This window comes from Dipodomys merriami, unplaced genomic scaffold (genome assembly GCF_024711535.1).
Source record: "Dipodomys merriami isolate MVZ:Mamm:240054 unplaced genomic scaffold, mDipMer1.0.p SCAF_2, whole genome shotgun sequence".
Taxonomy (NCBI): Eukaryota; Metazoa; Chordata; class Mammalia; order Rodentia; family Heteromyidae; genus Dipodomys; species Dipodomys merriami.
The window spans coordinates 28,527,585-28,553,619 of record NW_027203381.1 but is presented as its reverse complement, the minus strand read 5'-3'; the positions used below and the strand labels follow the sequence as shown (position 1 = coordinate 28,553,619).

The 26,035-nt window shown below is 35.0% G+C and overlaps 1 protein-coding gene across 7 annotated transcripts in view; it reads left to right on the top strand.

The window, feature by feature from the left end:
- Kiaa1328 (KIAA1328 ortholog) overlaps positions 1-26,035 on the top strand; it is a 199,439-nt gene that overhangs the window by 76,172 nt on the left and 97,232 nt on the right. For 5 of the 7 annotated variants that reach the window (XM_070029294.1, XM_070029295.1, XM_070029292.1 and 2 more), the window contains exon 7: positions 7,286-7,342. The exons of the other annotated variants lie outside the window; for them this stretch is intronic. In XM_070029294.1, coding sequence (XP_069885395.1) covers positions 7,286-7,342 — 57 coding nt within the window. The remainder of the gene's footprint in view (positions 1-7,285; positions 7,343-26,035) is intronic. 7 annotated transcript variants of the gene reach the window in all.

Genomic DNA, 26,035 nt, shown 5'->3' with positions numbered 1-26,035 from the left:
CTCACGCCTGTAATCCTAGCTACTCAGGAGGCTGAGATCTGAGGATCGCGGTTCAAGGCCAGCCCAGGCAGGAGAGACCGTGAGACTCCTATCTCCAATAAACCACCAGAAAACCGGAAGTGGCGCTGTAGCTCAAGTGGTAGAGCGCTCGCCTTGAGCTGAAGAGCTGAGGTACAGCGCCCAGGCCCAGAGTTCAAGCCCCACAACCGACAAAAAAAAAAAATAAATAAAAAAAAAAGAATGTCTGGTTAGGGGCTGGGAAGTTGGCTCAGTGGTAGAGCGCTTGCCTTGCATGCATGAGGCCCTGGGTTCGATTTCTCAGCACCACATAAACAGAAAAAAACTGGAAGTGGTGCTGTGGCTCAAGTGGTAGAGCCCTAGCCTTGAGCTGAAGAGCTGAGGGACAAGGCTCAGGCCTAGAGTTCAGGCCCATGACCAAAAAAATAAAAATTAAAAAAAAGTCTGTTTAAAAAGACAAAACTAAGTTGTCTTGAAAACTAAGTTCTGAAATATTTTCTCTGGTAGAGAATGTATTTGCTTACTTAGAATTCATTTGCTTATTATCCCAGTTTTCTTCTTAATTGACACCAGTCTTATTAAAAGTAACATATGCAAACTAGCTATATAATCTACATTATTATTATTTTTGTTTTTGTTGTTGGTCATGGGGCTTGAACTCTGGGCATGGGCACCGTCCCTGAGCTCTTCAGCTCAAGGCTATTGCACTCTACCACTTGAGCCATAGTGCCACTTTTAGTTTTCTGGTGGTTTATTGGAGATAAGACTGTCATGGACTTTCCTACCCAGGCTGGCTTTGAACTGTGATCCTCAGATCTCAGCCTCCTGAGTAGCTAGGATTACAGGCATGAGCCGTCAGTGCCCGGCTTAACCTACATTATTTTTGTGGATGAAGTGGCACTAGGTTATAGTTCTGACCAATGAGCTATAACTAATAGTTTGTCCTTTCAGGCTTTTAAGTAATTTCATTAGGATTACAGAGGAAAGCAGGAGGAGGGGACAGAGGGAATGGGATAGCTATAGAAAGCTTGATTGTCATTCTCCTTTTGTCTTTTGTCTACATTTTTCCTTTTATATCAGGCAGTTCTCAACCAGGATTCATTTTGATCCTCAGAAGAAACTTTCTTTTTAACATTTTTCAGTATTATTTACTTTATTGTTACTATAAAGGTGATGTACAGAAGAATTACAATTACATGAATCAGGTAATGAATACATTTCCTTTCATACAGTGACTTCCCTTCCCTCATTCTCTCCAAGTCCCAACCTCCTGTCTCCACCCATTTTATAGTATAGTTCACTTTCATCAGTGTCTCTTCTTTTACATTGTTCATAATTATCTGAGAGTACTCATTTAGAAACTTATAGTCATAATGAGTAAGGCAGCTAAAATATAAGTTGTTACTGAAAAAATAAGGAAATGATTAGGATATGGTACATCTGAGCAAAAAATCATTTTGTGGAAAGTATACTTGGTGAGTAGAAAAGTATATAATCTGACAAAACATACAAATTGCTAGGTATAAACATAAATTTGCCTATTTTTAAAAGCTTAATGATAATCTTAAGAGGAATTGATATTTTGTGGATCTTTTTCTATTTTTCTTTTTTATTGTCTAAGTAGTGGTACAAAGGAGTTACCACTTAACAAAGCAGTTTATGAATGCAGTGTATCTTGATCAATGGGGTCACCCCTTTCAATATTCTCACTCATCCCTCCCCTACAAACCCTTTCACCCACTCATCTTAATATGTCAGGATATACTTTGGATTCTTGTCTGCATTTTCTCTCTCTTCACTTCTTCATTTATCTACATCTTACCCCTTAAGCTCACTTCACCAGTTTCAAGTACATGCTTCCTAATGCTTTTTTTTGCTGAACTTTGATTTGGGCTTTCTAAGGAATTACACTATTTCAGATCTCCCGTGACCCTACCATATTTCAGTTAATATATTTGCATACACTTACTTGTATATCACCCAGTGTATTTTAAGATACTTCAGAGTTGGCACTTTTCTGTTTCTCTTATAATATATTCATTGAGGTGACAAAATTTGGTCACTCAAACAAGATCTGTGGTTATGTTAAATCACATAGGGACTTACCAACCTGCTTTTGTCTCCATTGCCTTCCTTTCCTATCCACTGAAAGGAAGGTGGTAGAAATAAGCCATATAAGCTGGTGGAAGAGTAAGAGCTCTTAGAAATCCTTTCTGATTGTGAAGTCAGTATCAAAGCTAAAATACTATGCTTAGCCTTTGGATGTAATTAAAATGATTCTGCCATTAGAGATTAAACACACTAAGATTCAAGGGACTAAAGAAAACCTAAGGATTTTGACATAAGAATAAAAGTATATATAATAATAATTGACAGGAACAAAAATGAAAATTTCAACCTAGACAAATTTCCTAATCATGAAACTTGGCTCATACTCTCAAGAAAGTAGAATTGCTTTGTTTTTTGCTACTTTTAGCTGTCAAGCAAATATAATATTTACCTGAATTATTTACACCCCACAAATATTCCTTTATGGAATAAAAGAAGCTTAGTCCACTTGTAAATTTTTACCTATGACAACTGGATTCTTATTATATTCTCGTTATATTCCTTTCCCTTAAAATTCTACAAAATTGTCTATTAATATAAGTGGTACAACAAAAGTGCACTTTTGATTTTTACACTAATATATCAAACTTAGCATGTCTAAAATTGAATTTTTTATAGTAAAAATAACATCCCTCCAAAACCTGTGCTTATCTCACCTGGCTCAGGTTTAGCAAGTCCATTCTGTCCGTTTTTCAGGAAAAGATTTTATAATATTATTGATTTCTTCCACTGCAAATATAATCTATCACAAAAATCTAGTCGATTATTCCTGGGATATATTTTAGACCCTCCATTTTCTTGCCACTTTGATTGTACAGTTTTCAATGGGCTAATTCCATGTAAAATGAAAAATTTACATTCACATGAAAAACTGTTTATAGTGGTTTAAGTCATAATCATTTAAAACTGGAAATAAGCCAAATGGTCTTTATAAATGAAAAAAGGAACAAACTATTAATTCAAACACCACATACATGAATACCAAATGCATTATATATATAATATAACTTGAAAAGATTAAGAATCTGGTTATATAACATTATAGAAATGGAAAGCCAAATCAGCAGTAAGCTAATGTATATAAAAGCTAAAGTTCCAAAGAATAGAATTTCAGTCTGTGAACATGTGTTAAGTTCTGCCTTTCATCCTCAAAGAATAAACTTAAACTTTAGAAGGTTTTTTAAATTAAAAAAGTTACCTTAAAGTACACTAGTAATAGTATTAGAGTGAATTGCCCAAGAATTAACTGGGCATACTTCCTTAAAAGATTTTAATTATTTTTATAGTTTTTCCCAAATGAAGACTCAAAATAGCCATTTTAAGTAAGCTAGACTAGCTTTTTCATCTTCATTGCAAAAACTTCACACCCTAAGCAAAGCATGAAGCTTGGAAGTTCACTGTTTAATTTTCAAATTGGACTTTTCATTAAGTTTTATGATAACTTTTTATTTTTATCAGGTTCCATCTTAGCCTTCTGTTTAGACTCAAGAAGATTTATGGCAAGTGATCAGGGTTCTTATTTGAACAAATAAACACAATAAATCAGTTTACTCCTTCAATAAAATGCTACTAATAGAATACATTATTCTATTCAATATTATGTTATCTTTAAAATTAAGCAGAACATTAGTGGCAGTGAAACTAGTTTCAGTCAATACATCCCTGTAATGAAACCTATTGTATGAGAAACTTTTTTTTTAATAGAGGAAAAGTGCCTTTAGCACTGCTGCCAAGTTCTGACTCTAGAAATCCATTTCACAACTTAGAAAACTATTTGGTAGAATTGCCTTGCATTTGTTTTAATTTTAAGAAGGTAATTTCTTGGAAGTTACCTTAAAGCAGTTAGAGCATGAATAGTTCTTAAGTGATTTTTTCTTAATTGAAGAATTCTGCTGGCACTTGATCTGGCAGGAACCCAACCATGAGCCTCATTGAAATTAAGGACAGAGAGAATTTTAACAAAAGTAGATCTACACTCAAGGGTGTAAAAATTTCCTGTTTTCTCATCTGATCTGATAGAATTCTTAGTAAATGTCTTAATGTTTGAAAAGTTAGTATCTCTGGTAAGGTAATATAGATTTTAGTGTTCCAAAACTTATGTGAAAATTCACTAGAATTTAATTCCTGATTTAGACTCTCAGTCACCTACAGTATTACAGTAGAAAGTTGACAATTATTGCTTTAAAGTGAAAGATGGCTGAATTCTCTGGATTGTATCACAGTCTTAGGAGACATGGGAAAACTGGAGTCTGGAAAGTAGCTCTATTGACAGTGATATAATACAAATTGCTTTTGAAGAAGGCTGCTATTTAATATTTTAATTTCCTGGAAACTAAAGACCTTAACATGTCAGAATTCACACATCTACATGGTAGTAAATAACCTTACAAAAAATAGTTTAGAAAGATACTTTTACTTGACACATTGTATTGTCACCTTGCAGGTTGAAGAAATCTGGAGACTTGCCAATGAATTTGAAAATTGCTCCCTTACCTTCTATTTTGTCTTAATGTAAGAAGTAGAGATATTATACTACTATCATGTTATTCTTATTAAATTATTTAAAGATTATGTTTTTGGTAAATGAAGTTTATATTCAAATGGGGAATTTTTCTGAAAAGCCATCATTCTGCTGTCTTAAATTTTCCTATACCCTATCAGGCACATTGTTATTACACTGCTCCATTGAACTCTGTGTTTACTGAATACCATAGCTAACATTTCCTAAACAGGAATACTTTGTAAAATTTTAACTGTAGCACATCATCAATTTTTTTCATACTAGTGATAGATTGCTTTAAATCTGGACTGAAGTCTTACTGTTATTTTACTACATATGATTGTAATAAAGTTGATCCTAATTTATTTAGTCTTAGTTTTACCTGCAAGATTTTAAATGTTATTTTTCTTATAAAGCAAATTATTTCTGTGGTATTCATATCTGTTAACATCTTTGAAATATTGGTTTTAATTTATGTACAGTTAATGAGGCAAGGAGCAATTAATTAACTGGTTATTTCTGGAATTTCTCTTATTATTTGATTTATTTGATGTATTATTTTTATTGATACTATTTTTCCCAACATTTTATCATCATCTGTGAGGGATGTTGATTTGAAGTTTTCTTCTGGTAGTTTTGTCTAGTTTTGGTATTAGAGTGATTCTGGCTTTATTAATGAATTGCAAATTACTTTCTTCTTTTATTTTTTAATAAATTTTTTCAGACAGATAAAAATGGTATTTTCTTATGAGAACATTTAAAATTATTACTTCACTTTTAAAATTTATCTGGGAATATTAAGGTTTGTCTTATTCAGCATATTTCCACCTTTTAAGACATTTGTCTATTTCATTGATGAAGTTATATATATATATATATGAGGTAGCATTAAATGCTTCTGATAGTCCCTTACCCTAATAATGCGTTTTTTTAGTTTGGTTTCAGTCATTTACCTTTTTTTTTCTTGATAGATTTTTTTAAACAAGTCAGTGTTTACTGAATGCCATTTTCTCACTTCATATAATGTGGTACACACAATTTCCTTTATTGCTCTGGTGTTTTTCCTATGGCTGATCTATACCTGAATATCTGCTATTAGTCCTTCCCCTGTGAACACTAGAACATCTTTTTTATTGTAAAGGTAATGTACAGAGGAGTTATAGTTACATAAGTCAGACAAAGAGTGCATTTCTTTTTCAGTTTCCCTCCCCCACAAGTTGTATAGTTCATTTTCAACATAGTGTCTAGTGACTATCACCCTTTGTGTGCTTCCCCCTTCCATCCCCAAAACAGATAAACTTACATACAAGACAAAAAGTACAGACATCAAAAATATCAACAAAAGGGGGAGAGGGGAAAGGAACACAAAATGTAAAATAGAAAACCTCTCATTTCCATTTCTTGGGATTCAATTCAGTAAACATTTTATGTGATCATATGCACATAGCTATTGGGACTTTGTGATCCTCTCCTAAGAATATCCTACTTTTCCTGTTTAATTTACCATGTCCAAGTGTAGTTTAGGGGCCTCCAAATGTTACACTGGAATTTGATCATTGAGATACAGAAAAGTCACACTTTAAGAGGTTGAATCGGGAGTCTTTATTAGAAATCCAGTGACTGTGAGCAGACTGATGTCAAACAAACAAAGAAACCAAAAACTTTGCAGCCCTCAAATGCAGTTGATACTGCTAGGAAGCTGAGCCATGAGGGTTGTAGAATAAAGAGCAATCTCAACAAATCAGATCAACTCTAATGAAGAGTTGAAAAAGGACACAATGGTGACCAGAGAAAAGTCAAGAGACAGGAGGCATGGCACAATGGCTGCCAGAGTCAAGGGGCCTAAGTAGGGTCATGGTTAGGGGGCAGGGCCACAGCTAGTTTGAGAGTTCAGAGTCTCATGAGTTCATGGCACAGCTCTGGAAGGTCCAAGTCCCCACCTCATCTGCTTCTAAGCATTCAGGAGCCTATCATCTGAGAGCATGAGTGGGGAAGTGGCTTTCACCTCTAAGAATTTTCAGAAAATCCCCATCATCCACCAAGATGCCAAGATGGTGCCAGTTAGACCCAGTGTCCATATTCCATTTTTCCTGAGCTTCAACTCAGGGCCAGGATATTGTCCCTGAACTTTTATGCTGGAGATAGTTGTCTACCACTTGATCCACAGCTCTATTTTAGCTTTTTGGTGGTTAACTGTAGGTAAGAGTCTGAAGGACTTTCACTGTCTAGGCTGGCTTTGAATTGCAATCCTTAGATCTCAGCCCTCTGAAAAGCTAGGATTACAGGTGTGAGCCACTGGCACCTGACTTAGAAAAAAATTTTTCCCATTAAACATTTTATTCCTGTAAATTGTATTTTTTACTTTTTTCTTAAAGATCTCTGAACAAAAGCAAAACTTGTTTGGAGTTTTTTTTTCACCTGGAGTTTTTTTTTTTTGTTTTTTTTTTTTTAGATAAGTCCTTGCTATTATATCCCAGGCTACCTTAGAACTCAAAATCCTCCTGCCTCATCATCCTAAGCATTACAGGTTTGTGCCACTACATTTGATTTAACTGGGCATTTCTTTAAAAATGGAAAACCTTAGGTCCCATGCTACACCAGCTGAAGCAGAAATTTCAGAGATGGGCCCAAATATTTACCTTTCACTAAATCTTCCAGGTAACTCTCATGAATACCACATTTGAGAATGGAAAACTCATATCCATCAAATTGCTGGTGAGTCCTTTCACATTGAGATTTTTATGAATACCTTTCACAGGTTTTTTATTATTATTATAAAGGTGATTACAGAAGGGTTACAGTTTCATAAGTCAGGTAACGAGTATATTTAATTTTTGGACAATGTCACCCCTTCCAAAATTATCTTTTTTTAATGATTGTTTTATTGTTATTATAAAGGTGATTCACAGAGGAGTTACCATGACATAAGTCATGTAAAGAGTACATTTCTTTTTGGACAATGTCGTCCCTTCCCTTGCTTTCTTCCAGTTTTTCCCTCCCATCCCCATCCACAAGTTCTTTCTTTTTTTTTTTTGTCACTCGTGGGGCTTGAACTCTGGGCCTGGACACTGTCCTTCAGATCTTCAGCTCAAGGCCAGCACTCTACCACTTGAGCCACAGTGCCACTTTGGCTCTTTCTGTTTATGTGGAGGAATCGAACCCAGGCAAGCACTCTACCACTGGGCCACCTTCCCAGACCCCCCATCCACAAGTTCTATAGTTCATTTTTAAAATAGTGTCTAGTAAGTGCCACTGCTGCATTTGTTCACACCAAAATTATCTTCTTAATAGAAATAAATTAGAGCTATTCTAAGCAGAAGAAATTATCATTATACTGTAAGCATACAGAAAGTTGGGAAATAAGACTCTTTGAGGTAGAAAAAAAAGGTCAAGTCCATAAGTCTCAAGCCTTTTCTTTCATCCTCTCAGTTTTCTTTCAATACTCTAGTTTTTTTCATGCCTTCTCTTCTTTCACCTTCTGCCTTTCCCTCCAAGTATGCCTTCTAATTAAAAAAAAAATCAGAACCTAAGTTTGAAGTCAGATTTGGGTTTCAGAATATTTGGAAGAAAAATGGCTTATCTAGATAATGGCTTCCAGTTTCCCAATAATTCCAAGGAAATAAATACACCATTATATAAGCATTTGATATAAATATGCTTGATGCTGCCTTGAACTTTTACCCAGAAAGTTGCTCTGTGAAATAAACCATACTTGGTCTGATTGGTTTCTGGTTAACTAGAAGATAATATTAATTGTGACATCTGAGTTTAAATACTAATCAAAAAGAAATATCAGGGACATTTTTGTTATAGTAATAAATCAAGTTGACCATGGTATCATTTGGATCACTAGATGATTAGGACTTAGCTGAAAAGCCTGCTAAACCCTGGGTGCTCTGTGCCCCTATGAAGTGTTGACATTCTTCCTAGGTGTGACTGATTCATAGAAATCCTTTACATAAAGCTCATTAGGACAGATGGCCTGTTTTGAACAGATGATGACTTTTTGGCATGTGTAGATACTCCATACAATTTGAGTTGATTAGTTTTTATCAACACATGCAAAAACAAGAAGATTGTTGCCAATATGTCTGGTCCATGCTCACAGCCACCTGCTCTCTTTATTGAGAGTCATTGCTTGGATTATGTTCCTAGTTTAAATGCCCAAGTACGTTCTTCCTTTCCACATGAAAACTTGTACAAGAGTATTTTTTTTTTTTTTTGGCTGGTCATGGGGCCTGAACTCTGGGTCTGGGTGCTGTCCCTCAGCTCTTCAGCTCAAGGCTAGCACACTACCACTTGAGCCATAGCGCCACTTCCGGCTTTTTCTGCTTATGTGGTACTGAGGAATCGAACCCAGGGCCTCATGCATGCAAGGCAAGCATTCTACCACTGAGCTACCTTCCCAGCCCACCAGTATTATTTTAGAATAGTACTCAGTTATAACTCCTCTCACTTTTTGGTTTTAGTCTAGATTTAAAATTTTTGGGTTTTTTGCTGTGGTCTTTAGCTTGTTGGAAATAAAACAACTTTAGCTAGGGTTTGGTGGCACATACCTGTAATCCTACTAAGAAGTCTGTGAGACCTGAAGGATGAAAAGTCCATAAACTTGATCTCCAAGAATAATAGCAAAAGGTCAGGCTGTGGAAGTATGTCTTAAGTGGTAGAATGCCAACTGAGTAAAATAAATAAATAAATGAACTAGCCTCAACAATCATTATAATTATAACCTTAGTGAAAATGTCCAACTATTATTATACCATGTATGATACCTCATAATGGTTTCTGGGCCCTAAAAGAACATATAGATCTTATCTGACATTTTTTCATTTGAATTTTCAGCATCATTCTTTCTTAGCAGTAAAAAAGTATAGTATGATTCACTACGTGAAGTGCTGGTGTTTTCTTTTGTCCTTACAGTTAAATTTCGTTTCTTTTTGCTTTTTTTCAACAAATAGGCTTTGTGTAGTTGACCATTCCCTCATATTATGTGACTTCAGCCACCTATCTGAAACAAGGTTAAAAAGTATGGATCTGCCTTAATATAATTTTTTCCAAGTCTTTCCATTTTCTAACAAATGGGGCAATGTCATTCTTTCTGATGGAGGCATAGAATTCCATTGTGTATATATACCACATTTTCTTGATCCATTCATCTACTGCCATATTAATGATAGGTTGCCTATCATAGCAGATGGGATCTTGCAAAGATAGCAGGAATCCTAAGGCAAACTATTGGTATTATAATGTTTCATTTAAGCTCTATTATTCACTTTTCTTTTAATCAAATAGTATGACTTTTATTAGCTCTATAGTATTTCAGTGATTTCCTAACTTATTGGATGTTTTTCTTTCTCAATTGGAATATTGGTTTTCATTAAAATATTCTTTACATTCATTGATTATTTCACAGTACACAGAATAGTGCTTTATACAGCTATTCAATAAATAACAGTACATAAATAAATGAATGTTGTCTTTTTTTCAACAATTGTATTATACAGTTCACACATTTAAAATATAAAACTTGTTGTTTGGGGTTTTTATTGTTAAATTTACAGGATTTGGGGGATTTGTTTTTTCTTTTTTTTACAAGTCCTGGGGCTTGAACTCAGGGCCTGGGCACTGTCTCTGAGTCTTTTTGTGCTCAAGGTTAGTGCTCTACCAATTGAACTACAGTGCCACTTCTGGGTTTTTCTGAGTAGTTTATTGGACATAAGAGTCTCATGGACTTTCCTGCCTAGGCTGACTTTGAACTGTGACCCTCAGATCTCAGCCTCCTAAGTAACTAAGATTACAGGTTGAGCCACTGGCGTTTTCTAACATTTTGACCAACTCAGAAGGACTTCATGACCATTTGATATCTGTCTCTAGTCACACCTGCAGACTTAGGCAACCTAACAGTTATTATGCTAATATGAGTTCTATATATATGAATTTGCCTTTTTCTGGGTGTTTCATATAAATAGAATCATAAAATTGTTATTTGCGTTTGGCTTCTTTGTGTTAGAATCATGTTTTTAGATTTATCCTTGCTCTAGAATTTATTAGTAGATTGTTCCTTTTGAATGCTAGATAGTATTGTTTTATAGATATATCATTGTATGCTCACCAATTAATAGACACGGGGTTTTTGTAATTTTTTGAAAACTATTATAAATAATGATGCTGTACCTGTTGGCATACAAGTCTACAAATCTATGTAGACATGTTTGCCCCTCCTCTCCCTTAGTTTCTTGTTTCTTTTTTATATGTTTTGAGCCAGGGTCTTGTTATATAGCCCAGGCTGACCTCAAACTCATGTTCTTCATACTTTCTGAGTGCTGAGATTACAGGCTTTTGCTACCATGCCTGGTTTATTTCTCTTAAATATGTAACTGGAAGCAATTACACAAATACCTTGAAGTATATATAAAAGCTTGTATTCTGTTACCTTGATGAACTGATTATTCTAAGAGTTGAATGTTAATTTTTTAGGACCTATGTATCATTTGATGGAGACAGAGTCTGAGAAATGAATTATTAGATGACTTTGTTAATCTTTATGTGATTATGTGAAACATTACAGAATGGCCAAAATGTCTGTATATACATTTAGATAATTTATAGGTTGATAGAATAAAGAAAGGTGATTAGCCAGGCATAGTAGTACATGCCTGTACTCCAAATAGTTGGGAAGCTGACATAGAAGGATTTAGAATTCAAGGTAGCTTGAGTTGTGAGTTCCAGGCTAATGTAGCAACACAGCAAGACCCTCTCTCAAGGAGAGAGGCATCAGGCTAGTTTCAGCATAATCGGAATACTGTTCTACAGTAAACATTTTTATAAGTAGAGGAATAACACTCTAATACAATGGTTAAAATACAAAAATAATAATACATAAATACATAAACCAATAATAATAAATCATTTTATTAAGTATCATATTAAGTGTTATGTTCCATACATAATTGTTTGGCTCTGATTTTCTATGATTGCTAGTACAAAAACTTGATGGTATATATCACCACAAACATATGAATAATGCTCTGTGTTATGATATTATAATCATTACGGTGACACTGTAATTTTATAGGGTCTCTGTCATTTATTTAGTCTGTCATTCAGTAAAACATGGTACTACATGTCTTTACATGGATTTGCTTTGTGTCTCATATATCTCTCAGCCTAATTTTTCACCATTCTCTCTTTTTTTGTTCTTCAGATTGAATAATAATCTCTAGTAATCTGTTTTTAAATTTACTCATTCTAATTACTATTTAAAATCTGCTACTGAAACCATCTAATGAAGTTTTTATTTTGCTCATTGTACTTTTCATCTCCAGTATATTTTTTTAGAGGAGGTAAGGGAAGCAACTTAATTTTGTGTCAATTGACATGATCTATTTGGTCTTATTGTTGTACTTTCCAGTCTTTAAAGATGTTTTTCTTTAGATCTTCTTTATTCAAGTACTATCTGTTTTCTTGCAATTAAGATGTAGGACTTTTGTGGCATGCTTTCATGATAGATACCTGTTATATCAAAATTAAAATTTTTAATTCCATGTGTAAACTTCTCTAACTTTTATTCTGTGTGCCACTACTGTGGCTTGAACTCAGGTCTCAAGCATTTGTTATGTAGCTTTTTCACTCTACCATTTTAGCCACAAGTTCACTTTTGGCTTTTTCCTGTTAAGTAGAAATAAGAGTCTCATGAGCTTTCCTGTATTGGCTGACTTTTGAACCATGATCCTCAGATCTCAGCTTCCTGAGAAGCTAGGATTATAGGCTGAGCTACCAGTGCTCAGTTTCCAGTTAACTTTTACATTTCTGCAAGAAATTCTTTCATGACTTTTTATCTATGCTTCTACTTATAGCTAAAGTGCTATATAAATCTGCTAATCCAGCCATTGCTAACAGGAAAAGGAACCTCTTCAATAGGATTTGGTGATTTACATGTAAGGTTTATATATAAATATTGTATTCTCTTTTCAAAATCAATTATTTTATTCTTTTGTCTTCATTCCAATGGCTTAGCAATATTACCATTTCTTTTATTTCCTTGACTTGTTATTATTGATTTCACCAGTCTTTGAAGTTTTATTATCTCTAGGCTTTGTGTTATCGTTTTGTGGCGTTTCTCTTACAGTTCTTAAAATAAATTCCTTTCCGCTCATTGCTCTGCATCTATCATGCTCTCTTGCTTCTTTTCAATTCTTTTTTTTTTCTAATAAGTTTTTTATTGTGAAAGTACCATACAGAGGGGTTACAATTACATGAGCAAGGTAATGAGCATATTTTTTTTATCAAGCATTGTTGCCTCCTCCTTTGTTTTTTCCCCTACCATCTCTACCCTCCCATCTCCATGACTACACTCCCCCCCACCAACCGAAGTTGTAAAGTTCATTTTTTCAACATAGCATCTTATACATCTCATTGTTGCAATAGCTCCACCTGTATCCCTATTTAAACAATTTGTTTTTTCCCTTCCTCTTCCCAAATTATACCAACAACAAATACAGTGAAAACAGGGGTTATACTGTGGGGGAGGGCTGGGAAGGTGGCTCAGTGGTAGAGTGCTTGCCTTACATGCATGAGGCCTTGGGTTCGATTCCTCAGCACCACATAAGCAGAAAAAAAGCCGGAAATGGCACTGTGGCTCAAGTGGTAGAGCGCTAGCCTTGAGCTGAAGAGCTGAGGGACAGTGCCCAGGCCCAGAGTTCAGGCCCCATGACCAGACCCCCCCCAAAAAAATAGCAAGAAAGAGAAAACCACTTATGTCCTTATCTTGGGGTTCATTTTCAATTCTTGAGGCTTCCCTTTACATATATTTCTTGATGTTTTGGGACCAAGATGGTGAGGCATTTGGTGGATATTGACTGAACTTTTCTATACTGTAAAGTATACACAAATGAGAAAGAATAGACAAACCTTATAGTACATTGTATAAGGAAGAGATACCTGGTAGTTTTAGGTTTGAAAATTTTTTAAATACCCACATGACTCATATAGTAGTTTTCAGTTTTCTGTGTTCACCCAATATTTTTTCTCTCTCTCTCTCTTTCTCTCTCTCTCTCTCTCTCTCTCTCTCTCTCTCTCTCTCTCTCTCACACACACACACACACACACACACACAAGAAAATTGTGTATAAGCAAATGTGAGATTTTATTATGTTCAGATAGTTCCCTAATACATATGGAACATGTTGAAACAAATTCACTTTTTCAGAACAATGATAGAACAAAGCTGACTGGATTCTAGATAATTTAAGTCATTGGTATCTAAAGTAAACTGTATATAATGAAAGACCAGGCTTGTTTTTTCATTTGTTTGTTCCTAACATTCATGGACTAAAGCATTTGTACAATTCCTTTCCAAAAATTACCTGAAAATTCATTACTCAGAAAACAATATGAATAAATACAACAGAAAGCATGGAATTTTCAGTAATTACATTAAAAATGTGCATACAACAAAGACCAGAGGGAAATAATGGAAGGTCTGGGAGTAAAATCATACAACTACAGCACTCTTATTTTACAAAAGAGCTAACACTTACAGTAGAGAAAAGACAGTCTCTTCAACAAATGGTACTTGGAAAAATTGTTCTCTGCTTGCAGGAGATGGAACTTAACACTCATCTCAGTCCTTGTATTAAAATCAACTCCAATTGGATTTAAGAACTTGAAGTAAGATCTTTAAGTCCAATACAGGAAAACAAAGAGAAAACTCTGTAAGTAATAGACATAGGTAATTATTTTCTGAATAGGACACCTATTGTACAGTAAGGAAAAACAAGAATTAACAAATTCAAAGAGTTTTTGCAGAGCAAAAAAAAAAAAAAACAATTACTGGAGCCAAGAGACAACTCACAGAATGAGAGAAATTTTTCATTAGCTATTCAACAGATAAAGTATTAATGTCCAGAATATATAAAGAGTGCAAAATCCTGAAGAGCAGAATAACCAATAGTCTAACATATGAGCAAGGAAATAGAATGAATAGTCCCAGAAAAAATACAAATGACTAATAAATACATGAGGAATTAATCAGTGTCCTTAGCTATAAGGGAAATGCAAGTCAAAACTACACTAAAATTCTATTCCAGTCAGAATGGCAATCATCAAGAAAACAGCAAATACTAAACAACAGATGTTGGCAAGGATTTGAGTGCAAGAGACTGTATTACTTCCATACACAATTGGGAGGAATGTAAATGAATGCAGTTACTATGAAATCACTATGCAGAGTCCTCAAAAAACTAAAACAGACATACCTTAAGATTCCATTATGTAGCTATTGGGTATACATCAAAAGGAATGTAAGACAAAATACAAGAAAAACATCTGCATAGTCATGTTTTTTAATGTATATTTTTATTGTAAAGATACTGTACCAAAGGGGTTACAGTTACATGAGTAATGAGTACATTCCATATTGAGCATTGTTACCACCTCCTTTGTTTTTGCCCTACCTTCCCTTCCCTCCCCACCTCCCCAACCACTCCTGCCCCCCCGAAGCTGTAAAGTTCATTTTCAACATAGTGTTTAGTACATCTTGTTACAATGGGTCAATTAGTATCGGTATTTCAACATTTTTTTATTTACCTTTCCCTCCCCCAAATAGAAAAATATATACAAGATACAGGGCACCGGAATCAAAAACAGTGAAAACAGACCATGGGGAATGAACATACAAAGGAAGCAAAATCAAACAATACATTATAAGTACATTAGAAACAACAGCAACAAATATAAAACCTCTTGTGTCCCTATCTTGGGGTTCATTTCACTTAGCATCATCTTATATGACATATGTACATAGCTTTTGAGCTTCTCTACTTGCCCTAGACATATACTAGTTAGTGCAGATAAGGGAAACCATGGGACCTATGTTTCTTTGAGTCTGGCTTACTTCACTTAATATAACTTTTTTCCAAGTCTTTCCATTTCCTAACAAATAGGGTGATATTCTTTCAGATGGAGGCATAGAATTCCATTACACACACACACACACACACACACACACACACACACACACACACACACACACACGCACGCACGCACGCACGCACGCACATCACATTTTCTTGATCCATTCATCTGAGGGGCATCTGGGTTATTTCTATATCTTAGCTATGGTGAATAATGCTGAGATAAACATAGTTGTGCTGATAACTTCAGCATGGCCTTGTTTGTGTGATCATTTGGGTAAATGCCCTAATGTGGGATTGCTGGGTCATAGGGGAGCTCTATGTGGAGTCTTTTGAGGAACCTCCATACTGCTTTCCAAAGTGGTTGAGCAAGTTTATACTTCGACCAACAATGCAGTAGGGTTCCCTTTTGGCCACATCCCCTCCAGCATCTGTTGTTGTTAGATTTCTTGGTTATAGCCATTGTAACTGGGGTGAGGTGGTATCTCAATGTTGTTTTGATTTGCATTTCTTTTATGGCTAGAGAAGTTGCATTTCTTCATGTGTCTATTGGCCATTCTTATTTCCTCTTCAGAAAAGTCTCTAAGTCTTTAGCCCACTTATTAATCAGGTGATTGTTTCTTTGAGGATTTGTTGTTGGGGGATTTAATTTTTTGAATTCTAAGTATATTTTATAGATGAGACCCTTGTCTGTTGTCTGGCTAGTGAAGATCTTCTCCCATTTCATAGGCTTTCTATTGATCTTGCTAGCTATGCAGAAGCTCTGCAGTTTCATGCAGTGCCATTTGTTCAAACTTTCTTTGATTTGTTGTGATTCTGGGTCTTTATTAAGAAAATTTTGGCCTGTGCCAAGGAGCCCTAGGGTTTCTCCTATTCCTTCCTGTAATGTTTTCAGGATGTCTGCTTCGACTTCGACGTCTTTAATCCATTTGGATTTGATTCTGGTGTACGGTGATATATAAAGGCTAGCTTTAGTTTTCTACCAGTGTTTAACCAAGTTTACCAGCACACTTACTGAAGAGGCTTTGTTTCTTCCATTCTACTTTTTTAGCTCCCTTATCAAAGATTAGGTGGCTATAGGTCTTTAGGTTTATTTCTGGGTATTTAGTTCTATGCTATTGGTCCTCAGGTCTGTTCTTGTGCCAGTAACAAGCTGTTTTGATTACTCTGGCTTTGTAGTAGAATTTGAAGTTTGGAATTGATATTCCTTCAGCACTGTTTTTCTGCTAAGGATTGTTTTTGCTCTTTGGGGTCTTTTAGTGTTGCATATAAATTTTAGGGTTGCTTCCTCTATTTCATTGAAGAATGAATTTATCAATAGCCTTTGGCAGTATTGCCATTTCATGATATTAATCCACCCAATTCAGGAACATGGGAGATTTTTCCACTTCCTTAGTTCTGCCTTAATTTCCTTTTTCAGGTTTTTAAAGTTTTCATCATAGAGGTCCTTCAGTTGTTTAGGTTAGTTAACTCCTAGGTATTTTATTTTTTGTGGGGCTATTACAAAAGTCATCACTTTCCTGATTATAGCCATGCTCATCTCGTTATTTGCATATAGAAAAGCCATTTATTTTTGAGGGTTAATTTTATACCCTGCTACTTTGCCAAAGTTTTGAATCATCTTCAGTAATTTGAGAGTGGATTCCATGAGGTTCTTTAAATACAAAATCATGTCATCTGCAAAGAGGGAGAGTTCTACTTCATCTTTCCCTATTTGGATCCTTGTTATGTTTGCATCTTGTCTTGTTGCTCTAGCTAGGCATTCTAATACTAAATTGAATAGAAGTAGAGAGAGTGGATATCCTTGTTCATATTCTTGAATTTAGAGGACATGACTTTAGCTTTTTGCCATTAAGTATAATGCTGGCTGTAGGCTTGTCATATATTGCCTTTATTATATAGAGGAATGTTCCATGGATTCCTAGTTTTTCTCCAGAGCTTTCATCATAAAGGGGAGTTGGATCTTGTCAAAAGCTTTTTCTTTAGCTATTGAGATAGTCATGTGGTTCTTATCCTTGCTCTTGTTGATGTGATGGATTATATTGATTGATTTGCATTTATTGAACTAGCTTTGCATCCCTGAAATGAATCCTGTTTGATCATGGTGTTTGATTTTTTTGATGGTCAAAATTTTTTTGGGCAGTTTTGTATAGATGTTCATCAAAGAAATGGATGTATAATTCTCTTTCTTTGATGAGTCCCTGCCTGGTTTTGGGATGAGGATTATGATGGCTTCATAGAGTTTGGTAGTGAACTTTCACTTTCAATTTCATTAAATTGTTGGAGAAGTATGGTGTGAGTTCTGCTTTGAAGGCATAGTAGAATTCAGCTGTAAATCCATCAGGTCCTGGGCTTTTCTTGGGTAGGACGTCTCTTATTGCTGTTTCTATTTCAGTGCCTGATATGGGTCTGTTAAGTTGGTTTAAATCATCTTGGTTTAGTTTGGACATGTCAGTATTTGCTTGAAATTTGTCCATTTCTTCCAGATTCTCAAACTTATTGACATAAAGTTTTGAGAAGTACTTACTTATAATGTTCTGAATCTTGGTGGTTTCTCTGTGATGTTTCCATTCTCATCCCTGAGTTTGTTTATTTGGGTGTGCTCTCTTCTTTTTATGATAAGATTTGCTAAGGGTCTGTCAATTTTGTTTTCGAAGAACCAATTATTTTTTTTTGTTTCTATTTTTTTGGACTCTAATTTATTTAATTCTGATTTAATTTTAATTATTTGTTTCAGTCTACTGGATTGGGGTTTAACTTGTTTGCTCTTTTGCAAGGAGCTTCAGTTACCTCATTAAATTGTTGGTTTTAGATCTCTCTAATTTGTTGATATAGGAACTCAGAATTATAAACTTTCCTCTGAGTACTGCCTTTGCTGTGTCCCAGAGGAGCTAGTAATTTGTGTGTTCATTTTTGTCAATAATCATGCACATTTGAATTTCCTTTCAAATCTCTTGCATGACCCACTGGTCATGACCCACTGGTGGTTCAACAGTGTGTTGTTCAGCCTCCATGAAGGCTTTTGGTGTTTAATTCTAATTTTATTCCCTTGTGGTCTGAGAGAATGCAGGGCATAATCTCAATGTTTGTGAATTTGGAGAAATTTTCTTTGTGACCTAAGATGTGGAGAATGTTCCGTGTGCTGCTGAGAAGAACATGTCTTCTGATGCTGTTGGGTGAAATATTTTTTAAATGTCTGTGAAGTCTATTTGATCTATTTAGTTGTTTAGATCCAAGGTTTCTCTGTTGAGTTTTTGCCAGGTTGATCTATCCAGCAGGGATATTGGTGTTAAAGTTCCCAACAATTAATGTCTTTGGATCTATGTGAGATTTTAGGGAAAGTAGTGGTTCTTGTATAAATTTGGGTATTTAGAATGGTAGTATCCTCCCGAAGGAGAGATCCCTTAATTAGTATGTAATGACTTTCTTTATCTCTTCTCACTAATTTTAATTTGAAATCTATTTTATCTGATATTATGATTGCACATCCCACCTGTTTATGGAGTCCATTTACTTGATATATTTTATTCTAGCCTTTCATTTTCAGAATATATTTGTTTTTGTGGACAAGGTGTGTCTCTAGAAGGCAGAAGATAGATAGAATTTGCTTTTTGATCCAACTAGATAATCCATGTCACTTAATTAGAGTTGTGCGTCCATTAATATTGTGAGGACTCAGAGGTAGTTTGGTAGTCCCTAGCATGTTATCTACCTTCTTGGGGGCTGTGCCTACTGGGTTCCTCCTATGATTCTTGGATTCTCTGTTTGGGGGCTGTTTCTTGGTCTTTATCATGCTTTCGTTGGTTATCTATGTGTTGGACATCATTGAGTATCTTTGAGTTTTTCAATATATCTTTTGGAGATACATTGTTTCAATTTTTCTTTGCTGTGGAAGGTTTTTATTTGACCTTCTGTTAGGAAGGAAACCCAAATACTACATATGTTTTTGCTTATATGTAAATACTGAACATAAATGACATACATATTTATGGACAACTTATATACAATATAAATTACTATATTTTATATGTATAACTGTACATACATGTAAATATATAGAGAACAGATTTCTAACTGTAACTATAGACTTCAATATATAAATTACATAAGGTAATAAAATTTTTGAGGGGAAATAGAATTTTCTAAGAGAAATAAAATGAAAGGACATTCAGTAATTTTGCTGAGTCTTTTTGCTGAATCTTTTAGTGACTCAGCGGGTATGATTTCTCCTCCAGCTCTTTATCTTTTATTTCCTTGGTATAAAATAACCTATTAGCTGGATTTCTCATCTCTTAAGGCTCTCAGCATAAACCATAGAGATGATCAAATCAAACCTCCTTTTTTTTTTTTTTTTTTTTTTTTTTTTGTCAGTCTTGGGCTTTTAACCCTGGGCCTGAGAGTTGTCCCTGAGCTCTTCAGCTCAAGGTGAGTGAGTGCTCTACACTTGAGCCACAGTGTCACTTCTGGTTTTTTGGTGGTTAATTGGAGATAAGAGTCTCACAGCCTTTCCTTCCCAGGCTGGGTTTGAACAGTGATCCTCAGATCTCAGCCTCCTCAGTTGCTAAGATTATAGGCATGAGCCACGGGCACCTGGCCAAATTTCCTTCTTTAGAAATAATGAAAATACTTGAGAGATAAATACGTTGTCTAAAATAACTAAGGAACAGGACTAGAATTTTAATCAGTCTTTTTACCTGACATTGAATATACTGTCATTTATTCTGTGATATTTATTTTTATAGCAACTCAACAAACTCTAACTTTTGTGAAATGTAATAATGTGATTAAGGAATATAAAATTTTCTCTTTTCTAATTCTGGTAGTTACTAAAAATGTTGCCAGTCCTATGTTGTACATAACCTAGGACCTGATATGGCATAGGGTATCTGTTGCTAGCATTCCCTCATTTACATGCTGTGTCTTCTTTGTTCTTTTAAGTCTTATAATTATTTACTTTAATGTGTTTTTAGATTCAGTATTCCCTACTTGTGCAGCAGTCCTTTTCGGAACTACAATAAGTTGTTAGAGCCTTGCAAATATATTTGACTGTTGTATTCTGTTACTTTTTCCTCCTTTGGTAGCCGACAGCTTCAGCTGCTGAGCTGTGGAGGAGCTTAAACCTCTAGGGTCCATTAGATTTAACTTGTTTACTGCATTGATATCTATATGTTAAATGACAAGAGAGTTCAGGTTATTGAATAATTTAAAATTCAGCTCTAATTGGTGTCATATGACCTAGAAAAGGCCATGGACGATGCCAGGAGCATGCTGTGAATTTCTTATAAATAATTCATAAATTAGATGATTCATTTGCCTAGGTGTCTTGCTGAATGCAAAAGTTTGTAAGTTATAACTGATGATATAACACCTGTAAGTATTTAGTTCATAACGCTGGAAAGTAATCTACCTTGATGATCTTGTAGCAAAATCTGCCAGTATAAGGAGAGTTAATTGCACTGGGGAGAATGAACATTTACTGGGGGTGAGACATTGGCAAACCACATAGTGCAGCTGCTGCATTACATATTTTGTATCAGTTTGACAACTGGTCCATGTTAAAAAAAAAAGCTAAATTAAAAAAAATTCCAAGGACTAATTCATTTTCTATAGCTTGTAGTCTTCCGTTTGCTATTGTCCTTGCATGTCCTCTTTGAAGATAACTTAAGACTCTTCCCAAATATGGCTCAATTTTATTTACATGGAAATACCTTAGCATTATTTCAGAAGCATAATTGAAATCTCTAAAATCACTGCAACAGCTCTTTTTGTCACAGACTGTGACTGCTGGTTAAATTTTTCTCCATCAGGCCATCATTTTCAGCTCTTGCAAAGTAAATATAAAAGAGATAACTATGTCAACTGTATATTTAAAAAAATATAGCCCTGTAATTTGAATTTAGGACTTCACACTTGCTACACACATATTCTACTATTGAACCATGCCTCTAATTCTATTTTGCATTGGTTATTTTTGAGATTAGGGTCTCATTTTCGCCATATGCCTGGACCGGTTGGGATGGCAAGCTTGCACTATCACCCCAGCAACTGGTTAAGGAAAGGTCTTCTCTAGAAAAAATTAAGTGAAGTAAGTGAGTCTCAGAGAGACAAATGATGCATTTTTTCTTGCATGTGAAAGATAGATCTAAAATACAAATATACAATGTAACATACACACAGTTTTATGCATAAAGGCACAAGTTGATTAAAGAAAGGTATACTAAGAGTCTGAAGTGAGACTCCTCTGAACAACTAATGAACTATTTAGCAAAATAAGTAGCACAAATGAAGGGAGGAAAGTGAGTAAATAACACACTTTCAATGTACATTATATAACTTGAGGGTAGGGATGAGAGGGGGGAAACTGGGGGAGAACAAAGAAAGGCATGACATTGACTAAGAAGCATTGTACTCATAACATGACATGCAGTTGTAACCCATATGTACAACTACTTAATAACAAAAAAATAGAAAAGAAAAAGGTCTCCCATGCATTCCTGGGCTGCCTTGAGCCACAGTTCTCCTGATGTTATTTTTATTTAAAAAGATATTGTGGGACCTGGAATGTAGCTCATACCTATAATACCAACTACTCAGGAGGTGCAGAGATCAGAAGGATTACAAATTGAAACCAGCTCAAGAAAAATGTTAGCAAGACCCTATCTGAGAAATAACCTAAAACAATAAAGGCTGAAGGTATGGCTCAAGTAGTAGAATAATCAGAGAGCCTGAGTTCAGACCTCCATATAAATGAATACGTAAACAACACTGTTGACTAATTATGTTCCCAATATGTTCATGTCCTAATTGTTGGAATCTGTACATGTCACCTTACAGTACATAGTGGACTTTGGAAAGCACAGGACTTAGGAGATGTTATTAGGATTTTGTTGCTATTGTTGTTAGAATACTGGGGTTTGAACTTGGGATCTTTAGCTTGCTCGGATTTTTTTTTTCCCCCTAGCATTTGGGCCTTTAATTTAGGAATTCAATGCTTGCTCATAGTTGGTACTCTGGATCCATGAGCCCAACCCAGTTTTTTGCTGGATTCGACAGGACTTTTCTATATAGGCTGTTTTCAAACCACAAGTCTTAAAGTCTCAGCCTCCTGAGTAGTTTGGATTACAGGGATGAGCCACCAGCATCAGACTCAAATTAAGGATCTTGAGATTGTCTTGGATTTGATGGGGACTCCACCAACCTAAAGAGTCCTCATAAGAGCAAAATAGTAAAAATATAAGCACAAAGCAATGTAATTATGAAAGCAGAGGTTGGAATAATGTCTTTGAAGGCGAAGAATGGGCATAAACCAAGGAATACAAGTGGTCACTAAAAGCTGATAAAAGTTCCGTACTCTAACCTCCCTAAGGAACTATCCCTGCCAATACCTTGACTTCAGCTCAACAAAATAGATTTCTAATTTCTGCAGCCAGCTGAGAATAAAATTGTGTTGTTTTTAGATACAAAATTTGTGGTAATTTGTTACAATAGCATTGTGAAACAATTGTACTAAAAAAGTTATATTGCTCTTGCATAAATGCTTCCCTTAGCTTGTCAATGAAAAGTGAAAAATGGTTTCAGCAGGTATGTGTTATGAGCAAGCTATTCTGTTAACATAGACTGATAGATTTGTCTTGACACAATGTTAGAATACATTGAATATTAATAGATTTACAGCTACATCAGTTTCATTGGCTTTATTTTACTAAATACTTTGGTTTCATATGTAGTCATGGCCATGGCAAATGCAAGTTCTTCATTCCACTCTAATCTTAATTACTAACATTTGTAACATTTGTAACTGAAAGCATGCATCCCCTCACACAAGTATATGTAGGTTACAGAAAACTAGAAGAGTAGTAGAGTCTGGATTTAGTCAATGCAAAGAGCCAATATAAATGCAGTGAATCACTGCAAATGATCAGGTATTGAGTTAACTAACAGCAGAACTCTGAGTTGTTGAGTTAAGGAATCTGGATAGCATTAAAGTTAATTGTGACCACAACAAGAAGGATGGGACTGAACTGGGTTAGTGGACAGTGGACAGTTAGGAGTTTGTCACTTAAAGAGGCATATTTGGTTGAAAAAGTTTACTCTCACACCAACAGTGCAGTAGCGTTCCCATTTGACCACATCCCCGTTAGCACCTGTTGTTATTAGATTTCTTGATGATAGCCATTCTAACTGGGGTGAGGGGGGAATCTCAATGTTGTTTTGATTTACATTTCTTTCATGCCCAGAGATGTGGAACATTTCTTCATGTACTTATTGGCCATTCTTATTTCCTCTTCAGAGAAGTTACTCTTTGTCTTTAGCCCACTTATTAATTGGGTGGTTGTTTCTTTGAGGATTTTTAGGGCATTTTTTTGAGTTCTAAGTGTATTTTAGATATGAGACCTTTGTCTATTGTATGGCTAGTGAAGATCTTCTTCCAATATGTGGGCTTTCTATTGATCTTGCTAGCTATGTCCTTTGCCATGCAGAAGCTCTGCAATTTCATGCAACCCCATTTGTTCAACCTTTCTTTGATTTGTTGTGTTTCTGCCATATGTGTATTGTCACTTAGAGAGGTATCTGTGAAATGAATATACTGCTGGGGTGGGGTGGGGTGTAAGAAAGGAACAATTTGGTGTGAAATGTGTCGCCTATGTGTCTTGGATAAAATGGTTGCATCATTTATTTGTCCCCAATAAGATTATAGGTGGCAATTTTTATTAGCACAAAGAAGCCATTTATCAGTCTGTGCTTTATTGTTATGCTGAGAAGATAGTGATTGTACAAGTAAAATGCCAGATCTTTCTGTGTTAGTATATGTCCCAAATGAAATAACTCAGGATAAGCATCTACTCTATGCAAAATAGAATGACTCAGTTCACAGCACAGCCAGAAAGCCTAGAATGGATAGAACATAAAGGAATTTTTTTCTTGTTTGGTTAGTATTAGTGTTCACTAGTTAGATGCCTTTCTGGATTGACTTGAGTAGAGAATTTTTTCTTTAATAGCAAGTAAGAATTAATATAAGGGATTCTAAATGGAAGCCTGGAACAAGAGGAAGATGAGACTGTAAGCTATAAAGGATATTTCTAATGTGTTACTTTAAAGTCTGCCTACTTTCTTTCTCTTCACTTTACCTTTCAGATAAGCCCAGGTTGGCAAGTGAGATTACTCCAAAGGTGGATGATTTTTTGTTCCTTTCAAATTTTGTGTCAAATGTTATATTCCAGACAGCCTAAAGAAGTAACAGCAGCTAGTTAAGTAGTTGGACTTGGTAACTTTTATTTGCCATGCCCAAGATCTAAGCTGAAAGAAAAGTTTTAGTTTATAGAGGACTACTATTGGAAGAGTGAATTTTTGGCTGGATTAATGTTCAGAATTATATGCCTCCCATCAACTCAATTTGATTAAAATTCTTTTCTCTACATCAATTTCCTTTGTTGTTTTGTTTATTCCAAATATTCATCTTCATAAATACGCTGCCCATTCTTAATGCATTTACCATCTGCATTCAAATGGAATGTTTGAAGTTGGGCATCTTTGAATTTGGATATACCATATTTGTGAAGTAGATTGTAAAGCTGGTTGATTATTGTCATACATTAATGGAATTCACTGATTAGGTAAATATAATAACTCAGTCTTCCAAGGCCAAGATCAAGAGTCAGAAAGATGGAGAATATTCCATAATATAGACAGACCTGTAGTTCTCAAAATATGATTTGAGATTAACAACATCAACATCACCTAGGAACTTGTTAGAAATGCAAATGATCTGACTCTGCTCCAGACAGAGTTGGAAACTCTGGGGATGAAGCCAACATTTTGCATTCAACAAGCCCTTCAGGTAATTCTGATACATGCTAACGTTTGAGACTCACTGATATAGATTAAATTGTGGTCTCTCTGACACAATAGGCTCAAGGCTAAAATGTTGGAAAAGCTCACTCTATTGACCTGCAGCAATAATTTACAGCTGTTTCCTTTCTGCCTGAGTCCTATCAGACTATAACCACTTAAAAAGCTTAATTGAAAATTCACTTATGTTTGTATCAAAAATTAAATGTTTTGTATTTAAATAACTACCTTTGATTAGAACTTATTATTTTGTTGAAACTCATCAAATTTCTAGCAATAAACTATTCAGTATAAGGTGAAATGTTTTACATAAAATTTCATCCTGCATAATGGCCAATCAAAGAGTATTTAAGGTTACTGAATTGATTTCTTGTTCAGAATTCAAAAGTAAACATTTTAGACATTAATATTTAAGGTTTTGCTTCTTTTCAAAGTTGATTTTATGCAACTTTTGTTATTTAAAATTCCTGAAGTCACCAAAGATCCTTATTGAGCAACATGAGTTACACTGTGTTTCTCTCATCCTTATATGAATTTACTAACATTGGTTGTTAGAAAAATGCATGTAGCTTCTGACACTACTGTTTAGCTCTGTGAGTATTCTTCATGGGGGAGGGGGTATGTTTATTGGTTCTCTAGATAGAAC